Source organism: Anser anser (assembly GCF_964211835.1).
Source record: "Anser anser genome assembly, chromosome: 18".
Taxonomy (NCBI): domain Eukaryota; kingdom Metazoa; phylum Chordata; class Aves; order Anseriformes; family Anatidae; genus Anser; species Anser anser.
In genome coordinates, this window is record NC_139739.1 from 3,824,420 (window position 1) to 3,843,218 (window position 18,799).

The following is an 18,799-nucleotide window of genomic DNA, read 5'->3' on the forward strand; positions in this document are numbered from 1 at the left end:
TTTCATCATTTGCTTTTTGTTTTAGAAACACTCCAATTTGCTGTGTACAGATATAGGAAAGATGTAGTAAGTTTGTCACACACACAAAGAATAAGGTTTGCCTGTATAGTTGTAAGAAACATTTTTAATTGCCCAAAGCATCGCTTCTGCTGGGTTTAGAAGCGATGCCTTCCATCAGCCTTGAACAAGTGGCAGGGTAGTTCACTCATACACTAGTAGCCATCATAATATGGCAACAACAACCAAAAAAACCCCAAAACCGAAACCACTGCTGGGTAATGCAATACACTTAGACGTGGTAAACCCCGAAATAACAAGCTGTCTTTAACCAATCATTTTTCAGGAACACAGCCTTCTCCCTGTCCCTCCCCACAATTCATGAAACAAATCCTACCACACAACTGACAAGGCACAACACTGACGAGTGTTTCTTGGGCTTTAAACTAGCAAGTGACTGAATTGTGAAGGTGCACAGGCAGAGGACACAGGAGGCCTTAGGGCTAGTGGACATTCAAATCCTCTCTGACTGGCAACAACCCTGCTGTAAGTTATCGTGCTACACAGGAAACTTAGCAGTACCACAATTAGGAAGAACAGCTGTCTTCATCCTGCCAGTGCCTTTTTTTTTTTAGGGAAGCTGACAAATAGTTATCCAAGGCTCCCAAGGGACACACACACCAACACACAGCTGCAGAAAAAGCTTAAGGGGTTAAGACTACAGCTGGCAAGAGGAAGGAAAGAGGGCAGGCAGAAATCCTTCACCAGGTTTCACAAAGGTTACATGTTCCAAGTTTTTGAAGGCACATCATAAGCTTAGCAGCATTTGGGAGCCATTTTTTCTTGCTTGTCCTACTCAGAGGCTGCAGACAAGAGTGAAGCAGAGGTGAGCTGGAGGTGCTGATCAGAATTTAAGAAAAAAACTGTCAGATTTGTGCTCCCTTCCCACAATTACATACTCACACTGCTCTCAGTATGCCTTTCTTTCCTAGAAAAAGAGAACAAACATAAAAATCAAGTAGTCTAACAGAGATGTTGGGGGTACCTGTTGCTAACTAGGCAGGAGTAGGGGAACCAGGACAAGTACAAGGCAAGCGTGTCCCAATTGGCCGAGATAAAACTCGAGGATGCCAGGTTCTCCTCTTGTATGAATTGGTTACGTCAGTTACATTTCAAACTAAATGCACACATTTTAAAGGGACAGCGTGGGCTTCTAAGCTGTTAGAAGCCCGTGCTGTCTGATGATACCCAGAACAAGTCTACGGTTTTCAGGAAACAAAAATAATCCCTTTATAAAAAAAAAAAGTGCAAGTTAGAGCATAAGGAACCATTCCCATATTGGATAGTCGGTTACATTTGCTCCCTGAAAAAGGAGCTCTGAGCCAGTATGGAAGGTGCCACAAGTGCAGTGTACTGACTAGTGTAAAACGTGCAATGAAGCCATTCAATTTAAAAAATAAAAAATAAAGAAGTGTTCATACTCTTTCTGTGAGAACCATTAAACCATTGAAAAGAGTGCTTTATCCTCTCCTTCCCCATTTTTTTTTACTTAAAGCTACAAACCAAAGTATTTAGGACTAATAAGTAATACTTGCTGGGACTCTCAGGATTTTTGAGACAGAGAAACTATGAACACAATTTGCAACCAAAAGCCTATGAAGGTAAAAAGTCCTTAGTGCCTCAAAGTGTAGCTGCAGCTGCATTATTTTCAATGCTACCATGAGAAAAGGCTTTGTCATGGAAGTTAATGTTTGTGTACGAACTGCTACATACACAGTGGAGAAAAAAGACCTGTTGCTATTTTAAATGCTAACAGCCAATACCTATTGCTGCAGGTTTAGCGCTAAGTTTGCTTTCATTAACATTAATAACACAGCCTGCAGCCTGTGCCTTTGTCCACATGTGTAGTTACCATAAATGGAGCAGTGCTCAGAAGCAAGCGGTCAGGTACCCCTGATTTGGCCACAGCATTTAGTAGTTATATGCCTTGCCATATGAACACAGTCCTATTAGGGTTCATTAGAGGAGAATAATCTATTAATGATGTATCTGGAAGAAGTTTGGCATGCATGGGGCATCAAAAGAAACTTTACTGCAGGTGCTATTTATCCTATAGGATCACAGTGCATAAAAAGCAACAGAATAGAGCAAGTGATTTTACTTAAACAGTTCTGTCTGTCCCTGAGTGCTTTCTGACCACTTTGCTTCCGTTGACCTGATCCACTGCCAGCGTTTCAACCTCCGGCTGAGGCTGGGACGGCGCGACGTGGTGGATGCGATGCGCCACCCCAATGTGTGCCTTGTGTGGCTTCTCTCGGGCCGGACTGTGTGATTCACCGGATGCTCGATCTGAAGCAATCGGTGGGATAACCAACGGCCTCTCCTTGATAAGGTGCACCTCTGCCGTTTCTCTGGCCAACAAAAATGGAGTGGGATCAGGCATGGCATCCACAGGCTCTCTTAACAGCAGCTTCCGGCTATCCGATCCTATTCTGTAGGCCTCTTCAAATTCAGGGTTGAGTGGTGTTGACAGGCTCTTCTTCATTCTGCGTCGTGGAGTCTCAGGCAGTTTATCTTTGGGAGGGGCTGGCTTATAGTTGGACAACACTGGACTGCCAGAAGGGGTCCCCTCTGAAGTCCCGCTGGAACTCAGCAGCTTCTTCTTAGTAGCGTGCAGTTGAGAAGTTAAATAAGCAATAGTGCTTGCTCTCTGCTCCAGTTCACTTGACAGCATATTGAGCTTATGGCTTTTCATTTTTAACTCTTCCAAATACTTCTTTTCTCTTTCTTTAATAGTGTTTTCCAGCACCATTATCATAGCATTCTTTTGCTCCAGTTCTTTCAATAATTCATTGTTTTCAGCCTCTTTGCTTTTCAGTTGAGCTTCAAGATCCTCACACTTTCTTTTGAGTTCATCGCTTCTTGAACTACCATTTTCTAGAAGAACAGGGAAATAAGAAGTGTTTCAATTTAATGATAGTCATTAAGTTAAACAGTGGAGCAGGGTTCCTTTTGACAATTCAAACCCATAAGAAGACCCCAAAGGCTAACTTGTGCTAATACTGTAAGAATCACTTTATCTTCAGAAGCACTGGGATGGCTCTTACAGAACAGATGAAGAGCTACTGCCACTCACCACAGCTTAAAAGAAAGCTGTTGACACCAGGTAAAGATGCTTCACGCATTGAGGTAAACAGGGATTACAGAAACCATGCTTGCCATACTTGCTCAGAATTAGAGCCATTTTGCAAACTGGCTGGTCATTAAGAGGATCTGCTCTCCCAGCAAGCACCAGACTGGCTGGTGAGCAGGCCGGAACAGCTGTCCCAGCTCACCAGGAAGGCATGCCCAGGCTTTAGCTTTGGTCCCCCATGGACAGCTGAAGCCTGTGACTGTGGGCAGAGACGTTCCTCTTCACTGCTGTAGAAGTCTCTCTGGGGATGAGGTGTCTGAGCCTGGCTGCCTTCTCTTCACAAGAACACGCCCCCCTGTACACCAGGGGATCTTGCACTGTGGGCATGCCCTACAGGCTGACCCCGTCTCCGCACCTGTGCCCTCACACCACACATGGGGCGTGTGGGGTGATTTTGTCACTCTTTAGTTTTTGCAGCTGGACAGCTTTCCAACTGTTCAGCAGGGACCTTCAGCCCAAAATTCTCCAATAATACAGCACTCTAGTCACAGAACTTTCAACTATAAATTGTTAGACATTGTCCCCTCCACAGTGGGCAATGTTCATGTCTGTCACAGCACCAACACACTGGCATTACTAACAGACCACCTACTCTAAAAATCCTGTGATGAGAAGTATCCGACAAACACTGCAATATCAAAAATTAATGCTGAGCCCATGCAAAGCAGCTCAGTTGCCTTGCTAGATTTGCCGGTGTTCTCTCTTATCCGCAACACACATCCTGTCCTACACTGTCCCTGGTCCGGGAGGTTACACCCAGGGAGTCTCTCATTCCTCTGCTTCACCTGTTGATAACATCACAGAAAGAAGAAAGCTTTGTGGTATGATAACAATACCAGCTAAGTTTTAATAAGTCTCTCTCCTGCCTCTAAAATTCCGTTCCTGCTCGCAATGCATGCAGCATACGCAGGGAGCTAGGGAACTGATTGTCTCTAAACAGGGAGGAGGCAGCAGTTCTGCACTCTCTTCCTTGGTCTTTCGAAGATAGCCTTGCTAAAGAATTTGCGACATTTATTCCATAAATAACCATAACTCTGGAAAGTAGAAAGCTACTCTTGTATCTTTTGAATTTATAGAGTCAACATCCCTATGCAAAGTATTCTCACCTACTTATAATGGAGAAAGTAAAACATTAAGAAACATGAGGCAGTTTAACATGAACACTAAACAAAAAATGTTACGTATTCCTTACCTGACAAGTCTGAAGTCTTTACAGTCAGCTCATAGGTTAAATCTGAAGGGGAAAAAAAGTTGTTTAGCTTTCTTTGTTAGAACAACAACAAATAAACCACTTGGTGAGCATGTTCACAGTAATAGGAGATCCACTGCAAAAGATCAAATCTGTAAAAAACCAACCCAACCACAGAACAATCCCATGACAGTTTTTTTTTTTAAAAGGCAGATCTCTGCTTACTGACCACACTGTCATGCCCTGAAATACACGCACCCTAACTATACCCCAATGGGGGGCTCTGTTGCAGAGGATTCACTGCTCAGGTAGGAAGCAGTTACCCCATTCTTGTGAGAAGAGTCAAGCACTGACCCAGCGTATCAGCACGCTTTCCAGTTACCTGTGCAGTGCTGCTGCAGGCGTCGAATCTCAGCGTGCAGGCCTTTCAGTGTGCTGGCGTGCTCCCGCTGGAGAAAGAGTAGATTCTTCTGGGCACTGTGTAGCTGGTTCTCCAGGTTTGAAGTTGCCATCCTGGCATGCAGTCGCTCTGTCAGTAAACAGATGTAGAACGGTAACACGCAGTTATCTTGCGGATATAAAGATCCTCACTACAACGAGAATCAACAGAAATAATTGAATTATACTATTAGTGAATTGATATTCAAGCAAGCAAATACCCCAAAAGTATAAATGTTTTTCTGTTTCATGACTATTTCAATTAGTAGTGCTCTTGGTTCATAGAAAGCCTAATTTAACTCCATGCCAGAGCAGCACAGGGAACTCATTTGTTTGGAGTTAACACATTTAAAGGATTAACTTCAGACAGACTAAGTCGCTAATCCTGTTACAAGATATAAGTGGAGTTCTGAGAAATGGGCTAGTATGTCCCTCTGTCTTGTTGGGCGTTTTCCATGTACCTCGTGGGTTACAGGACTCAGTAACATCTCTGGACAAGAAAGAGGAAGAAAGGACTAAACCGCATCATCACTAAAGAGAAATGCAAAGTTAGGAGCCCTTAACACCCAGCTGAGCCCAGCAGTGTGCGTGCATGTGGCTGCTCAGGGGCGCCTTAGCTGAGAAGCGCACACTGGAAGGGGGAGGAGAGCGCTCTGGCTGCTGCTGCATTTCAGCTGCACTACAGCATGGACGCAGGCCCCATGGCACTGCAGCCTGGTGTCCCACACGGGCCCCAGTGACACTGCAGTGAGGCTGTGGAAAAGCACAATGTCCCATTTAAAGACAAAACAAGCAGATATTTGTTGCTCAGGTTATGAGTAAAAGGAGAACTCTTACACCACTGGGGTTTCCTCGCAGAGCAGTCTCATAAAACTAGGCCCCTGGCCACAGCAGTGCTCAGATTCAAATAAAGACAGAAATGGTTTGCAGTACGATGCTGGGAAGCATCTTTGAAGACCCCTGCTGTGTTACTACTGCTCCTTGTAAGGCAACAATGGTTTTAAAACATTGTATACCCACAGGCCAAATGACAGAGAAACACCTGTCTAGTAGAGCTGGAGACACTGACTCCCAAATGAATTCTCTGATAAAAGCTGAAAGTGTCTCCTCATACAAGGTGCAGCCAGATGCTTCCCTGGGGCTCCCTTTGTGACATCTGAAGAGTACCTGGTGAGCTGCAGTGGCAGGATCACGCTCCAGAGGAGCATGAACAGGAGTCATCAGGTCCCTGGTAGATCTAATCACTCAGTCTGTCATGACACTATTTTCTTTATTGTCCTGCTTCCTAGGGAAATTTCAACTCTAAAATAAGTACGTTAATGAAAAAGTGCAAAGATGACAGCATGCCACCCTCCTGCAGCCTCAAAGCACAAAATCACTCAGCACAAAATACTTCTAGTTGCTCTTGAACTTCACAGTATGACCACTGCCCCTCTCTGCATACACAGGGTGCTGTAACATGAGCAGCACTGCTACAACGAGGGCACACAATGCTGCTCCACCTACAGCTGTTTTACAGAGGCTGCTGGATCTACCTGAAAAGAAGGTTCCAGAAACATATGCCCTCAATTCCTCCACGTTGCTAGATTTCTCCTTTCTTTAGCAAGGAATCTGTCAAGCTTGGGAAGCCTTCTCCTCCTCAGACAGCCCAAGAGCACAAGGACAGCACAAAAACAGGTGTACAGACAAGTTCGAGAGCGCCAGGCTGGTGGGGATACTGGGGTGAGGGGCAGTAGCTCATGCTGGATGGGAATCGCCCAGGCCATGCTGGGAGAAATGCCGTCTTTTCGGGGTGCCGCAGAGGACAGCTGCTGGCCTGCTCCCAGGAGCGAGGAGGAGAGGGTTCCCAGGCGCCCTGTGGCGCTCTGCACACAGCTGCTGCTGCCGCCCACCATCCAGCAAGGAGACGGGGCCAACAAAGCCGCTACCACACTGTGTCACACTGCTGCTGCATGAGGAGCATTAGCCTTGTCATTTCAGTACTAAGGCTAAATTGAGTTATCTGTGTAGCTTTGTAAAAGCAATTCCAGCATTTAGATTGCAAAGATAAGACTCGGGACTCTCACTGCCTGGACAACCATCTGCAATGGCATTACAGCTACAAACTGTAATTGTGGGACCACGTTGTGCAAGAGATGGACCTTAATTCTGTCCCCTGGCTACCTCACAGGCAGCCTTAAGTGGTTCATATTGCTAGGTAAAACATTTCCCGTTGGGCTCTTTTGGTATGCAGTTTTGTGACAAAGATTTTATTCTACAAGTTTAAAGTTAGTAGAACATACAGTCAGAGAACACACCATGCGTTTGTCATTCCTTAAGATAACACAGACTCGTTTTTAATTTTATATCTTTCATCCCAAAGATGTAACCTGAGGAACATCCAAATGACCCCAAAGAAACACCAGAGACAGAACCTTGATAAAACATTTGAAAATTAAAAATGTACGTATATACACACACACAATCTTCCTGACTTTATGTGTAACCGTAACTGACATCATCATCGATGACTTATCCCTACCACAGAAACATGTATTTGACTGTCAAAAAATAAAGTGAAGGTGTAAGAGACTTTCACGGAATTGATTTCTATGCAAGAAGCGAAACAGAGCTTTCAGTTACTTTATAACGAAAATGAAAGATCAGGTTCAGTGCTCAAGAAGAATGAGGGAAACAGTGCCAACGTGCTTTATTGCGTGGAACTGGTCAGTTTGCAATCAACACAATTAAGAAACAAGCAAGGTACAGATCAAAAATACTCTCAAAAGAGGTTCCTGGGTTGGCTAAATAAGAAGTAACCTCAGTCGTGCATTCAGGCTCCTGTGCAGCCACTACATGAGAGCGGCTCACTGAGCCGGGACTGCTTTCTGCCCTCCGGCAAGGGGACGCACTGGGAGCCCCGTGGCCAGCCCAGGAACCTCTCCTGCTGCAGCCTCAGCTGGTGCCTCACGGTCACAGCAGTTACTGCGGGCACTGTTAGTTTAAAGGATTGTTGCTGCTTTTGCTGTTACATTTTCAAAGTGACATCATCTTGTCTGCAAAGCTGACTTCAGACAGACAGAAGCTACTGAATCATCCAATTTTGTAAGTGATCATAATACTCTTATCGACCGAGTATGAAGCAGGTTTTGTTCTGCTGTCAGAGTCCATTCCCTTAACACAGCTGGAGCTGAGACTGCGTGGTACACCAAGGCTCAGAAGGATTTTTACTAAGAAATGTATTTTCTGAAAAACACAAAGCACTGACAGTGCTATGTGACAGAACGGTCTACATATAATGTCCTGGAACCTTTCCTATCCCACTTGTTACTAACCACTTATAGGCTTTATGCTTCTAACTATAATCCCAACAGAAAAAGTCTTCTTCACCAGCAACAAACTTTGATATGAAATGTTCATAACTCAATTCTTGAAAATAAATGCATTTTTAAACTAGCTCTGAATGTGAGAACAAGCAAAACAAGGCCGTCACTGTTGATTCAATTATTCAATTATTTTTTCACCTTGATCTCTTCCACACTAAAGATCACACTAGGATTACCTCATCTGAATAAGAACAATCAGAGGCAGGCTAGTTTTATGGGTTTGGGAAGAAAAAAAACAAACTATCAGCACCAGAGCATCACCTCCCCTGCAGCACTGGTACATGATCAGTGAGAGCAGTTCCATCAATCCACTAGCAGTTTTAGCTGCAGCCCCTCCGTGGTAAGTCGTTCCTCCTTCCTCCGAGGATAAAGGACCAGAGGGCTGGCGGCCTGCAGGCCTTCTGCAACCCTCCGAGGCTTTGCTTCCTCACTGCAGCCTTGCAGTCTGCCTCTCTCCTTCAGCCATTGCAGTGGTTGTCTAAGAAGGGGAAGGCTGCTGTGGTAAAGTCACAGTTTCCACAGAATTCATGGGCAGCCACTTCAATCCAGTCCCCATTCTGCCCTGCCCTATCATGTCTTCATAAACAGCACATAAAGCACCACGCAATTCGGGCACCTGTTCTCAAGAACAGGTGAGACAACCACAGAAACAGGGCAGGTGTCTTGCAGAGACAGTCACTATGCAAAGCCACTTATGCTGAGAAACCTGCTTCAGCTACACAAATTAGTATTCATACGAATATACTCCAAGACACTATTCACTTCGTAGCTATTTTACACTAAATCTTAAAACACAAACGTAGGCTTATTTTTAAAGCCTGGAATATGGATGAAATAGATTTCTACTGAATCTGCCAACTGAGTTCATTAATACAATATTAAAAATATTTTAGTTTCTTTTTCTCCCCTCATTTGTGCATCAGAAATTTCCCTTTGAGTTTAGCTGCGAATATGTTCACACCAGCACCCCGGATAGCTCTCAGATACCAAGGGATCACATGCGTTTCACCTGCCTCTTGTTTTTCCCTATAGGAACTTTTTAGCCAGCACCTAACCAGAAAGCTGGCCAAACTACCAAAGCAGAAGCCAGCCACAGAGAAAATATTTATCTCCCTAGAATAGCATCGAGTCCTTTTATGTCCCTAGAGATAATACAACCGAACTGGACAAAAGGTAACTGAAAACACGGACAGATGTGCATTACATCAGGCAAACCTAGCCAACTGATACATTCTGGGGCAAGTTTACCAAACAGACCGTGTCAGAAGATCAGAAACACAGCACTAAGAGGAGGGAAAAAACCTCCTGGCACATCCCAGAACAGCGCTCCTGAGAGCTGGGAGCTCCAAGAGCTGGACACCACTGGTGCTCCCCCTGGGAAACCTAACACTGTGCTACGTACAGAAAAACCTACAAGTCATGCCTCTACCACCACCCTATTTACACAGCTTCCATGGCTTGTTCCGATTTCTTCAGCTCTGTCAATGGAGTTTTATTTTTCTTGCTTTGCTGGTGCAGCTTGTCATTTTGGAATTGTTTACTGTCCTAAAAGTACCACCGAGCAGACTGATTGCTTTTACTGAGGAATTACTCCGCAATCGATATGAAGGACTTAACTTCCCTACAGAGAATACTGGCTGGCACCACTGTTTAAAGACTACTCTGGCTATGGTCTACTCCACCTACTCCAAGCTCCCTAAAAATTGTTAACCCCCTGTTTGCTGGTACCACATGTAGCCACAAATCACATCCAACAACTGGTCTCACGGGCAGCTGAGATCTTAGGGAAATGACTACCAGTCTTCAAAATCTACTCAGGTACATTCCTGTTGGAGTTTCTAAGAAGAAATCCTATAAAGTAGTTGCGGGATTGCAATAAGCTCATTACATCTCCTGCTCTTCCAGGCCTTAAGGAATGTGAAGCCATGGATATGGTTACAATCAAAAAGCACAAGATAGATACGAGAAATGCAGACGTCACCCAAGTCCTTAAGAGCCAGATGAGCAATCTTTACTCTCACCATGGAAATCAGCAGGACAGATTTCAGAGCAGCTAAGGCAATGCTGGGAAGAAAGCTGTAACCGCATACCGCAGAGTAGTTAGGTAGGGCTCTATGGTTTTTCTTCCTTCTTTCGTCTCCAACACAAGTTTTTTTTTTTTTTTTTTGAAATGCTTGCTTTGTTCTTACACAAAAGTAACTGTGAAACACAGTGCTAGGCCAACTCCAACTAGGAATGCATGGGTCACTTGATAAGGTTGATAAAACATTAAAAGGGGCATCGCAGTATTCAACACTGCACTGGTAACACACCTGGTTCACAGGAAGACCAGCACTAAAACCAGTTTCCAACCTGTCACAGTCGCAAAGCTTTATCTGTATGGCGTCCTGCATTCCACCCTTAAACATACAGTATTTCTCATTTCCTGATCACTACAAAACATTTCTAGATATAGCTAGAGATTTAGATCTGGAGACAGCCCACCGAGCAGTGGATTTAGAATTTCTTATGAATACAGTCTGGGAGAACAAACTGAATGAAGCAGCACTCCTTCAGAAATGTGAAGTGCAACACTAATCCCTGCTGCACCTAAGTCCTCACCTTCTCTTTACTACGGGAAGGTAACTGAACATTCTTGTAAGCTCACCCTAAAAAGGAACTGTTCCATCTCTTTCCTGAGTGTGTGTGCCCTTACAAAGGGAAAAAACGTCTTAAATTTAAAATAAAAAGAAAGGAACAAGAGCTTCCAATATCCAACATCATCACATGCTCACCATAAACAACTGCCAACATTTTAACAGCCAAATCCTACCTTGTAGATGATGAACAGGCTCCAGGCCTTTTCTGATCTCAAGTATTTGGATAGAATTCAAAACATTTCAATGAAATGAGTGTAATTTTCTGGCTGTGCATTATTAGGTGCTGGTGCACAACGTCAGAGCATATCCATATCTCACTGCAAAGTAAGGAGAGGGAGATGCTAATCTATGATTTTAGACACAGTCTAAAGGAATCTACTGCAACGAAGCCCAACTGACCACAGTTATTTAACATTTTCATTCCCGTTTGGTATCCACTGAACAAAATAGAACAATCTCCTTCAAAATAGATGGGGCGATTATCACCTGGAAAACCACTTCAGCTCCCTCCCAACAAATATCCAAGTCTTTCTGGAGAGACATTTGGGCAGGCCAGCTTTTTCCTCTGAACTGGTATCTAGCTGTTGCCCCCTCAAAATGTGACAAAAGCTGCCAAAACGCTTTTTGCATGCTGTACAAAACACAATTTCGAGAACTAATTAAGGACATGGGCTCTCTCGGAAGAACCTTGTAAGTGATAGTCCCCATTTTGCAGACTGTCACTGAACTGACCAAACATTGCTCAGTAATGTAGCTCTAATGATAAAATGCCCAACTGCTGGACACTTAGCTGTTCTCTGCTTAGATCAGCTCTCCCATCTCCAGAGACTTATGCCATCCGAGAAGTGTTTGGTCAGCTTGTTTCGAAGGACACACAGAGAAAGCCTGCAGTCTCCACAGCCAACTCGAGGGCTTTGCTGAGTGTCCTTCTGCTCAGACATTTCCTTTACCTGCCCGGCCGACCCAGTACTGCTGCACGTCTACCGACATAGATCCAGCAGCACAGCCCAAAGACAGCCTGCTACACAGGAGCAGATTTATGACCCCCTCCCCATGCCCCTGTGCATTAGACCGGACCATGTTCACTAGTCAGCAGCTCTTGAAGCCGGCCCTGCCTTTCAGACTACACCCTGGGCCACTGCAGCCACCTTCAGTACGCAGCACAGCTCGTAGCAACAACTCTGGACCCTATTCCTGTGCTTCTGTGTCAACGCGTATCAGTTCTTATCGCATCTAACTGTGGTCCCAGGACACTGTTCTCACGCTCTTTTGGTTTATGTCTTTAAAGCCAGACAAAATTAGTTCTTTCCTGGGGACAGCCGATGGCAAAGACGAAATGTGCCACCCCCCTCCCAGACGAAGGATGACTGTTTTCTCAGCACCCTTTCTATTTCTAACACTTTTTGATGTTGTTTTACTGGGTAGTTTTTCTGCCCTGTTTCCTCTTCATTTTGTGATCAGGGATTCCGCAGACTCTTTACAGGGAATCTCTGAATATCCCTGAAGAAGCAAAGTTTTAATATTCTAGTAAAAAGAATAAAATTGTTTTGTTACTGTAACAGCAGTGGGTATGGCAGCAGGAAGAATAATTAAGAGGACACATCTCTGACAGCAACGCCTTCGTTCCTCCAGATGCCTTAACCTAACAGGCTGGTGGTGCAGGAACCACCGACTGCTTACACGCTGCCCTACGTGAAGCCACGAGGGCTGACAGGGACAACACACACAGTCCCCGTCCTTGAGACCGCACCACCCCGGGGCCGTCACAGCGGAAGCAGACTAAAAATAAGTCAACGGTGAGACCGCTGCCATGCCAGAGACTGGAAGAGAATCAAATCAAAGGGAAGCAGTCCTGCAGCGGCATTTTAGACCTACGTATTTTCTGACTATTACCAAGGTATCCTGACGCTATAGCAACCGATGCTATGGCTGTCAAGAAGAAAGGGCTTACTCTGGCAGAAGACGTTGAAAATGACTAAAGTCGGGCATTAGGGAAATGGGGAAGGCATCACCTAAATAGCACCGATTACTTCAAAAACAATACTCTCCTTTAACGGTGATTTTTTTTTTAAGTTATATTAAAACCCCTCATGAGTAAAGGGGTAATTTAGCAGAACAGGCAGGCTCTCATCAGTAGCTCCTGATGAGTGGATTTTCTATTTTATTCACCCCTTCATTCATCCTGGGGAGAAAGGAGTTTGTCACTGTAATACAGCCTCCATCAAAGCTTTCACAAATCGCACCCCAATCACAACTGGTCCGTTATAATACTGCAAAGAAACATACTGCTCTGTCTACTAAAGCCAGTTTCTTTTGTAAGAAGGGCAATGAAAAGGAAGTTAGTCTCCAATTCCCCCCAACACTAACATAATATCAGTGTTACACATAAGAATGATTCTGATCCTATTACTTTCACAGTCATTAAGTTCTCCGGCTTCAGTTAAAGCTAAATCAGGACTTCACCTTGTATAGCACCTGTGGGAGGTGTACAAGGATATGTTAAGTACAACTCCAAACTCACGCTTAGAAATAATACTGTGATGGAAAAGTCAGTTTTTTCCCTTACGAACACCACTTTGTGTTATCTTTTGAGTTCACTCTCTATGATCAGTAAGCGATGCGTGAATCACAGAAGGAAGTCACAGAAGATATATTTGTGTCATTTTTAAAATGTCCCAGTTTTAAAGGCTTAATGAAATGCCAACCAAAACAATTACTATGGCTGGTTTCACATAAGTGACTTCTTTTTTTCCCCTCCCACTTAGTAGGAAAATAACCTGCCACAATGCAGACATGCAACTATTCAGCTATCCAGCCTAGCCACGACTTTGCCTCACAGCTTCCACTCGGATATACTGAGCAAGTGTACTGCCACGTCTGTGAAATGCTCCAAATCCACCTTCCCCCGGACTGCCTAGTGCTGCAGGCCAGGGAGGTGGTCCCGCTGACAGAGCCACCTTCCCACTGACTGGTTTTCACTGAGGGGTTCACACTGCAGCCACCTCAAGGGGAAGGGGGAAACGGGTGAGCAGGGCAGGCGGGTGGGATGGGCACAAGTGCCTCCCGAGGCAGCGGTGCCAGCTCCTGGCACTGCCCCGAACTCGAGCTCCCACTGCGAGGACAGCAGAGGGCATGATTTTCAGAGTTCACCCGGGGTGAAAGGCGTCAAGAGAACTGGCTGGACCCAGCTGCAGAGCACAGCTACTCGAACTGCTCTGCAGAATAAAACAACAATTTTCCAGGCAAGTTTAACAGGCTGAGAAGTATGTTTGTTCTCTAAAGCATTCTGCGACAGTCTTTTCCTAAGGCATCGATTTGATTGTTTGAGAACAGTCAAACAGATGAAAATTACTCTCCATTTTGCTGAAGTAAAGGTTTTGAGAGCTGCTGCTGACAGGAATCTAGGGGCAGTGATTACCTATGTCTAAGTTCTCCCCTTAAAAAAGTACAAGATTTTTATTAAATAATATCATGCTGAGACCTAGGTACCTTGTACTCTTACCTACATAACCCAGGTACCTGGAAGACAGCAGGGCTAACAGAGTTTGAATCAAGTTTTCATGAGGAACGGAAAGCAAACAAGCACACATACTTGTGTTACAAAGGAAACCTGCCACTAACGACATCATTCAGGCTTTTTCCACACAGACACCTCCTGAGCGCAACACCTCTGCCCCACAGCAGTGTGATCGGTGGCACCTTGTGTGCCCTCCCTCTGGGCACCGCCTCGGATTACCGGGAGCTACCGCCCCTGGTGAACTTTCAGCCTTTCTACAGGCAGGCACTGTTCTGTTTGGGTGGAAGTCATGAAAAGTTACAGTCTTCAGTCAAGCAATACTTTTAAATAACTTTGATCTTGAACCCTGGCTCTCACCCACATAATTAAGACTGACAAGCAGCAAGATATTTTAATGATATTTTCAAGTAACACCCCAAGTTTTCCTAGGAGTGAAATGAGAATAAACGTGCTCCTCAACAGCGGGAAGGAAAGGGATCCATATAAAAGGCTTTTTTTTTTTTTTTTTAAAAAAAGACTATTTTAAAACCAGCTTGCAGATATTCCAATACACTCAGAATACATTGTTTTCAGAAAAGATTTGCCACATCTCTAACTTCTCGTAGCATGTAAATGTACTGCTCCCATTTATAATACCATGCTCCTTAATATCATCAAGGGAAACGAGCTGGTGCAACATCCTCAGACAATGTTACTCACTGATCCCATGGAGATACGGACCGACACCCATTATCAGACTGCTGGACAGCTTCACTTAGAGAAAAACAACTTTGCTATCATTTAAAAACGAACACAGAGACAAATCAGGCACACGCTCACTGAACATACTACAACCAGATATATAAAGGATGCCGGCTCTCGAAGAAGTGCAGGAATCGGAGACGAGGTACAGCAGGCAGCACCTGAGCACCAACACTCAAACCTGGCTCTCCGAAATACAGCATTCATCATCTTCAGTTGCTCTTTCAGGTGGTGCCTTAGACGCACGCACACGAGAGGAGCCGGGAGTGTTCTGGCATGCTGCGGATGCAAAGGGAAGCCAGCCTCCTGCTCAAACAAAGGGCAAGTGCCGCGCTTGGGCTCCACCCCGGCGCTCAGCACCACGTCTCCAAGGGACAGGACAAGCGCTGCCACAGCCTGGCCTGCCCACGCTGCTGGTGGCTGCCCAGCACCAGCTGACTGCAGCATGCTCGCACTGCCGACAGCGTGGAAGCAGAAACAAGGCACACAAACCTGTGCTTTTCTATGTCTCACAGCCACTCCAAGTACACGCGATGTTTTATTGTATGCTGCAGCAAACTGACATGAACAAAGCTGCAGACAGCCAGACCACAGATGGTTCATGCAACTGCCTTTTCTCAACACCAACACCCTTAGGTCTTTCTTTTCTCAACCTGTGACTTTGTTTTTCAAACAACCAGCAGCAGGAAAACAAGGAAGATCCATGCACTTGTCTACTCAGACTACACCTATTCCCCCTAAAGCACAACAGTAAGCTACCCGACACAGGGATTTCTTCAGTAAGTCGCTGCTCATTAAAAACCCACTGCTGTTAGTTACTAACAGACACATATATACAGATACACAAATATATAGCATCACTTGTTACTTGTCAGCAAAAAAATTCTCAAGCATTATGAACTATTTCAGAAAGGTGTTAACTACAATTTGCTACGTTATTTTTTTACTACAAAAAATGAGGTGAAACGTGAACTTGAGCGAAAAATGAATTACATAACAGCATTCTGTTTACACAAGTAAGCATTGCAATACATTGTGAATCTTGAGGATATAAAAGCAACCCTTTAATATTTTGCAATTTTAAAACTCAATTTCTTAACCCATGGAAAAGCAATAACACACTTAGAAATTAGTGCCTAATGGTATTAAAGGCAAACTAGTTTGTAAACAGGACAGTAGAGGGGCTACAGTTGTAGTAATGTTCCAAAAATATTTTACCGTACATTATGCTTCACATTCTGCAATAATAGGACGAGAGTTTTTCTTCTCCCTGCTGCTGCTAAAGGACCCACTAACGTGGCAGATCTGAATGAACAAATATTTTGTCCTTAATACCTACAGCCCCTTGAATTACGGCACATGGAAGAACAGTTTGATTTTTGTAATTACAATGATAAAAAATTATACATTTTAAATACATTAAAAAAATTAGAAACCTTAGAAGTATGCAATTATACCTGGAATCTTAAGTAAAGGAAAGAGCTTTATGGAATGAAATAAGGTTGCTATTTCTGAGTTTACAGCAACCGCTGGACCTAAAACTGCATAGAGCATTTGGACTGGTCACGAGGCCTTTGTCTTTTCTAAGGCGATAGGGGCGGAAACTTTACAGATACACAAAGCAGAAGTATGGTAATAGGATGAAAACAAGCAGTTATGCATCAGTTTAGCCGATTCTCTAATATATTTCTACATATTATATAATAAATATTTTCTGCTTAAGCAGATGATACTTTCCTCTGTTACGGCCCTTTTTCACTAAAAATCACTGCTGGAACCTCAGCACAACATTCACATAATTACAAGCCTTTTATTATCCGTTCATAAAATGCTAGCCTTAAACAAATCAAAAGTGATGCTCAGTTCAAGAACATGAATGTCCGTTTTTGTTTAAGAGCATAAACGTCCAGCTTCCCTCAGAGGTTCAGTCACAATAAAGCACTACAGGATTACATTCGCTAACATGCCGGTTATACAGAAAAAATGCACTGTATTTAGTCTTATCTGTTTATTTATTTATTAAATTGAGAAACATAGTTTATATTGCCAAAGCCTCAATAAAGCCTTTTAAGCTTGAGCATCTTACCATCGAGGCAAAGCCAACAAGTACCCCGGGTGCCTCCTGTGCACCTGCAATGCAGATCAAAACGGGCAATTCCACCCTCCAGGCCGCCTCAGCGTCTGGGCTTTCATTTACCTTCAGGGGCTCGGCTCTGCCCAATTTTGCTGCCAAGCTCACACCCCGCTGCTGTCACCCACGGAGGCAGGGCCCCTCCTTCCTCCCCTGTCCCACCCCAGGTCCCCGGTGGGAGAGCCTCCCCGCAGCTGGCAGCTCTCCATCTCTGAAGGCGCGCCGCATTTCTTCGCTGCCAGCCCCACGGACGACAGGCGTTCCCTCGGGAGGAACCCGCTCGTCTCAGCCCAGGATTGCTCCCCACCCGCCAAGCCCACGCACCTGCTCCTGCCTCACCAGGAAAAGGGCAGCGCCGGAGGCTGCGAAGCAAAACCCCTGCCCGGGGCGGGGGGCGGCAGCCACGGCGGGGCCGGGCTGCGTTTTCCAGACAGCGCCACCAGGGAGGGACGGAGGGAGGGAGGGAGGCGGCTCCCCGGGGCGGGGGGCACCCGGACGGAGGTCCCCGGCCAGCAGAGCCGGGGGGCGGCAAGGAGCCGGCAGCCGCCTGCCTCCTCCGCTCAGGAGCACGAAGCGGAGCCGCCCAGCCCCCGGCCAACTCCCCCTGCCTCACAGCGCCCGGCCCGGCCCCCTCGCGCCGCCGCTCCTCACCTCACCGGGGCCGCCGCCGTCCCCGCCCCGGAGCCGCCTCCTCACAAAGGCCGGGGGGGGGGGGGGGGGCGCTCCCCTCAGCCCCTCACGACGGCGGGGGGGGGACGCGGAGCCGTTAGGGCCGTTAGGGCCGCATCCCCTCAGCCACAGCCCCGCCACCCGCCCACCGCCGGCCGCCCCTCACCTGCCTTCGGCCCCTCCGCGGCCGGCAGCGCGCAGCCCTCAGCCGCGCCTCATGGCGCCCGCCGGAGCCCAGCGCCCCGCGGGGCCGGCGCTCACCGGCGGCGGGGGGGGGGGGGACACGGACGGGGCCGGGGGCGTCGGCGCAGGCGCAGGTGCGGTTGCGGCAGCCCGGCCCGTCGCTATGGCAACGGGGAGGGGGGGCGGCGCGGCGCGGCGGCCGTTGCCGCGTTCCCGCCCACGGGGGGGGGGGGGAAGCGCGCGCCTGGGCCGCGCGCTGAGGCGCGGGAGGCGCGCGCGGGGGGCGGGAAGCGCGCGGCGGCTGCAGGGGGCTCGCGCGTGGCTGCAGCGGGGCGCGCGTGCACGGGCGCGTGTGCAGGCTGCGGGCGGGAGCGGGGCCGGCTGTGCCGCAGCACGGTGACAGCGCGCGCGGGGGAACGAAGGAGAGCAGCCGAATTCGGGGGATTTTTGTGTGCTGGGTACGTGTCGGCACCTGTCCCCGCCTGCCCAAGTAGCTCCCGGCGGCCACACGTGCGTGCGTTTTGCTGCAGGACATCCGAAACGTGCACAGCTGCATCAGGACCGCTGCGTGGGCATGCTGCTAGGGGTGGCTCTGCGCTCCGTGCCCACCTCTGCGCGTGCACCGTGTTTCTGCGCTGCTCTCTGCACCGACACACGCACGTGAGCTGCACTCACACCAGCTGGGCAGGTCCTGGGTGTCTGTGCTGTGCGTCTGTGTTGGCTCCACGAAGCCACGT

At 46.7% G+C, this 18,799-nt stretch overlaps 2 protein-coding genes across 7 annotated transcripts in view; one reads left to right on the forward strand and one right to left on the reverse strand.

Annotated features, from left to right (window-relative positions):
- The window catches only part of DNAH10 (dynein axonemal heavy chain 10), a 68,561-nt gene extending 57,573 nt beyond the window's left edge, over positions 1-10,988 (forward strand). Inside the window, exon 78 of one of the 3 annotated variants that reach the window (XM_083804406.1) lies at positions 7,180-10,988. In XM_083804406.1, the coding sequence (XP_083660532.1) occupies positions 7,180-7,185 (6 nt within the window). In that variant the 3' untranslated portion in view covers positions 7,186-10,988. The other 2 variants (XM_083804404.1, XM_083804405.1) reach the window with 2 other exon arrangements.
- On the reverse strand, positions 103-18,166 carry CCDC92 (coiled-coil domain containing 92). Of its 4 annotated transcripts, none has more exons than XM_083804449.1 (4): positions 18,046-18,166; positions 4,762-4,969; positions 4,383-4,424; positions 103-2,934 (listed from the first exon to the last, which is right to left on the reverse strand). In XM_083804449.1, the coding sequence occupies exons 2-4, from the start codon at positions 4,889-4,891 to the stop codon at positions 2,159-2,161; spliced, it is 948 nt and encodes a 315-aa protein (XP_083660575.1). In that variant the 5' UTR covers positions 4,892-4,969; positions 18,046-18,166; the 3' UTR covers positions 103-2,158. The 4 variants fall into 4 exon arrangements, with proteins under 4 accessions (XP_083660575.1, XP_083660576.1, XP_083660577.1 ...); XM_083804450.1 differs by having other exon boundaries at positions 18,050-18,142; XM_083804451.1 differs by having other exon boundaries at positions 4,762-4,908; positions 18,046-18,142.
- Between the last annotated feature and the right edge of the window lie 633 nt (positions 18,167-18,799).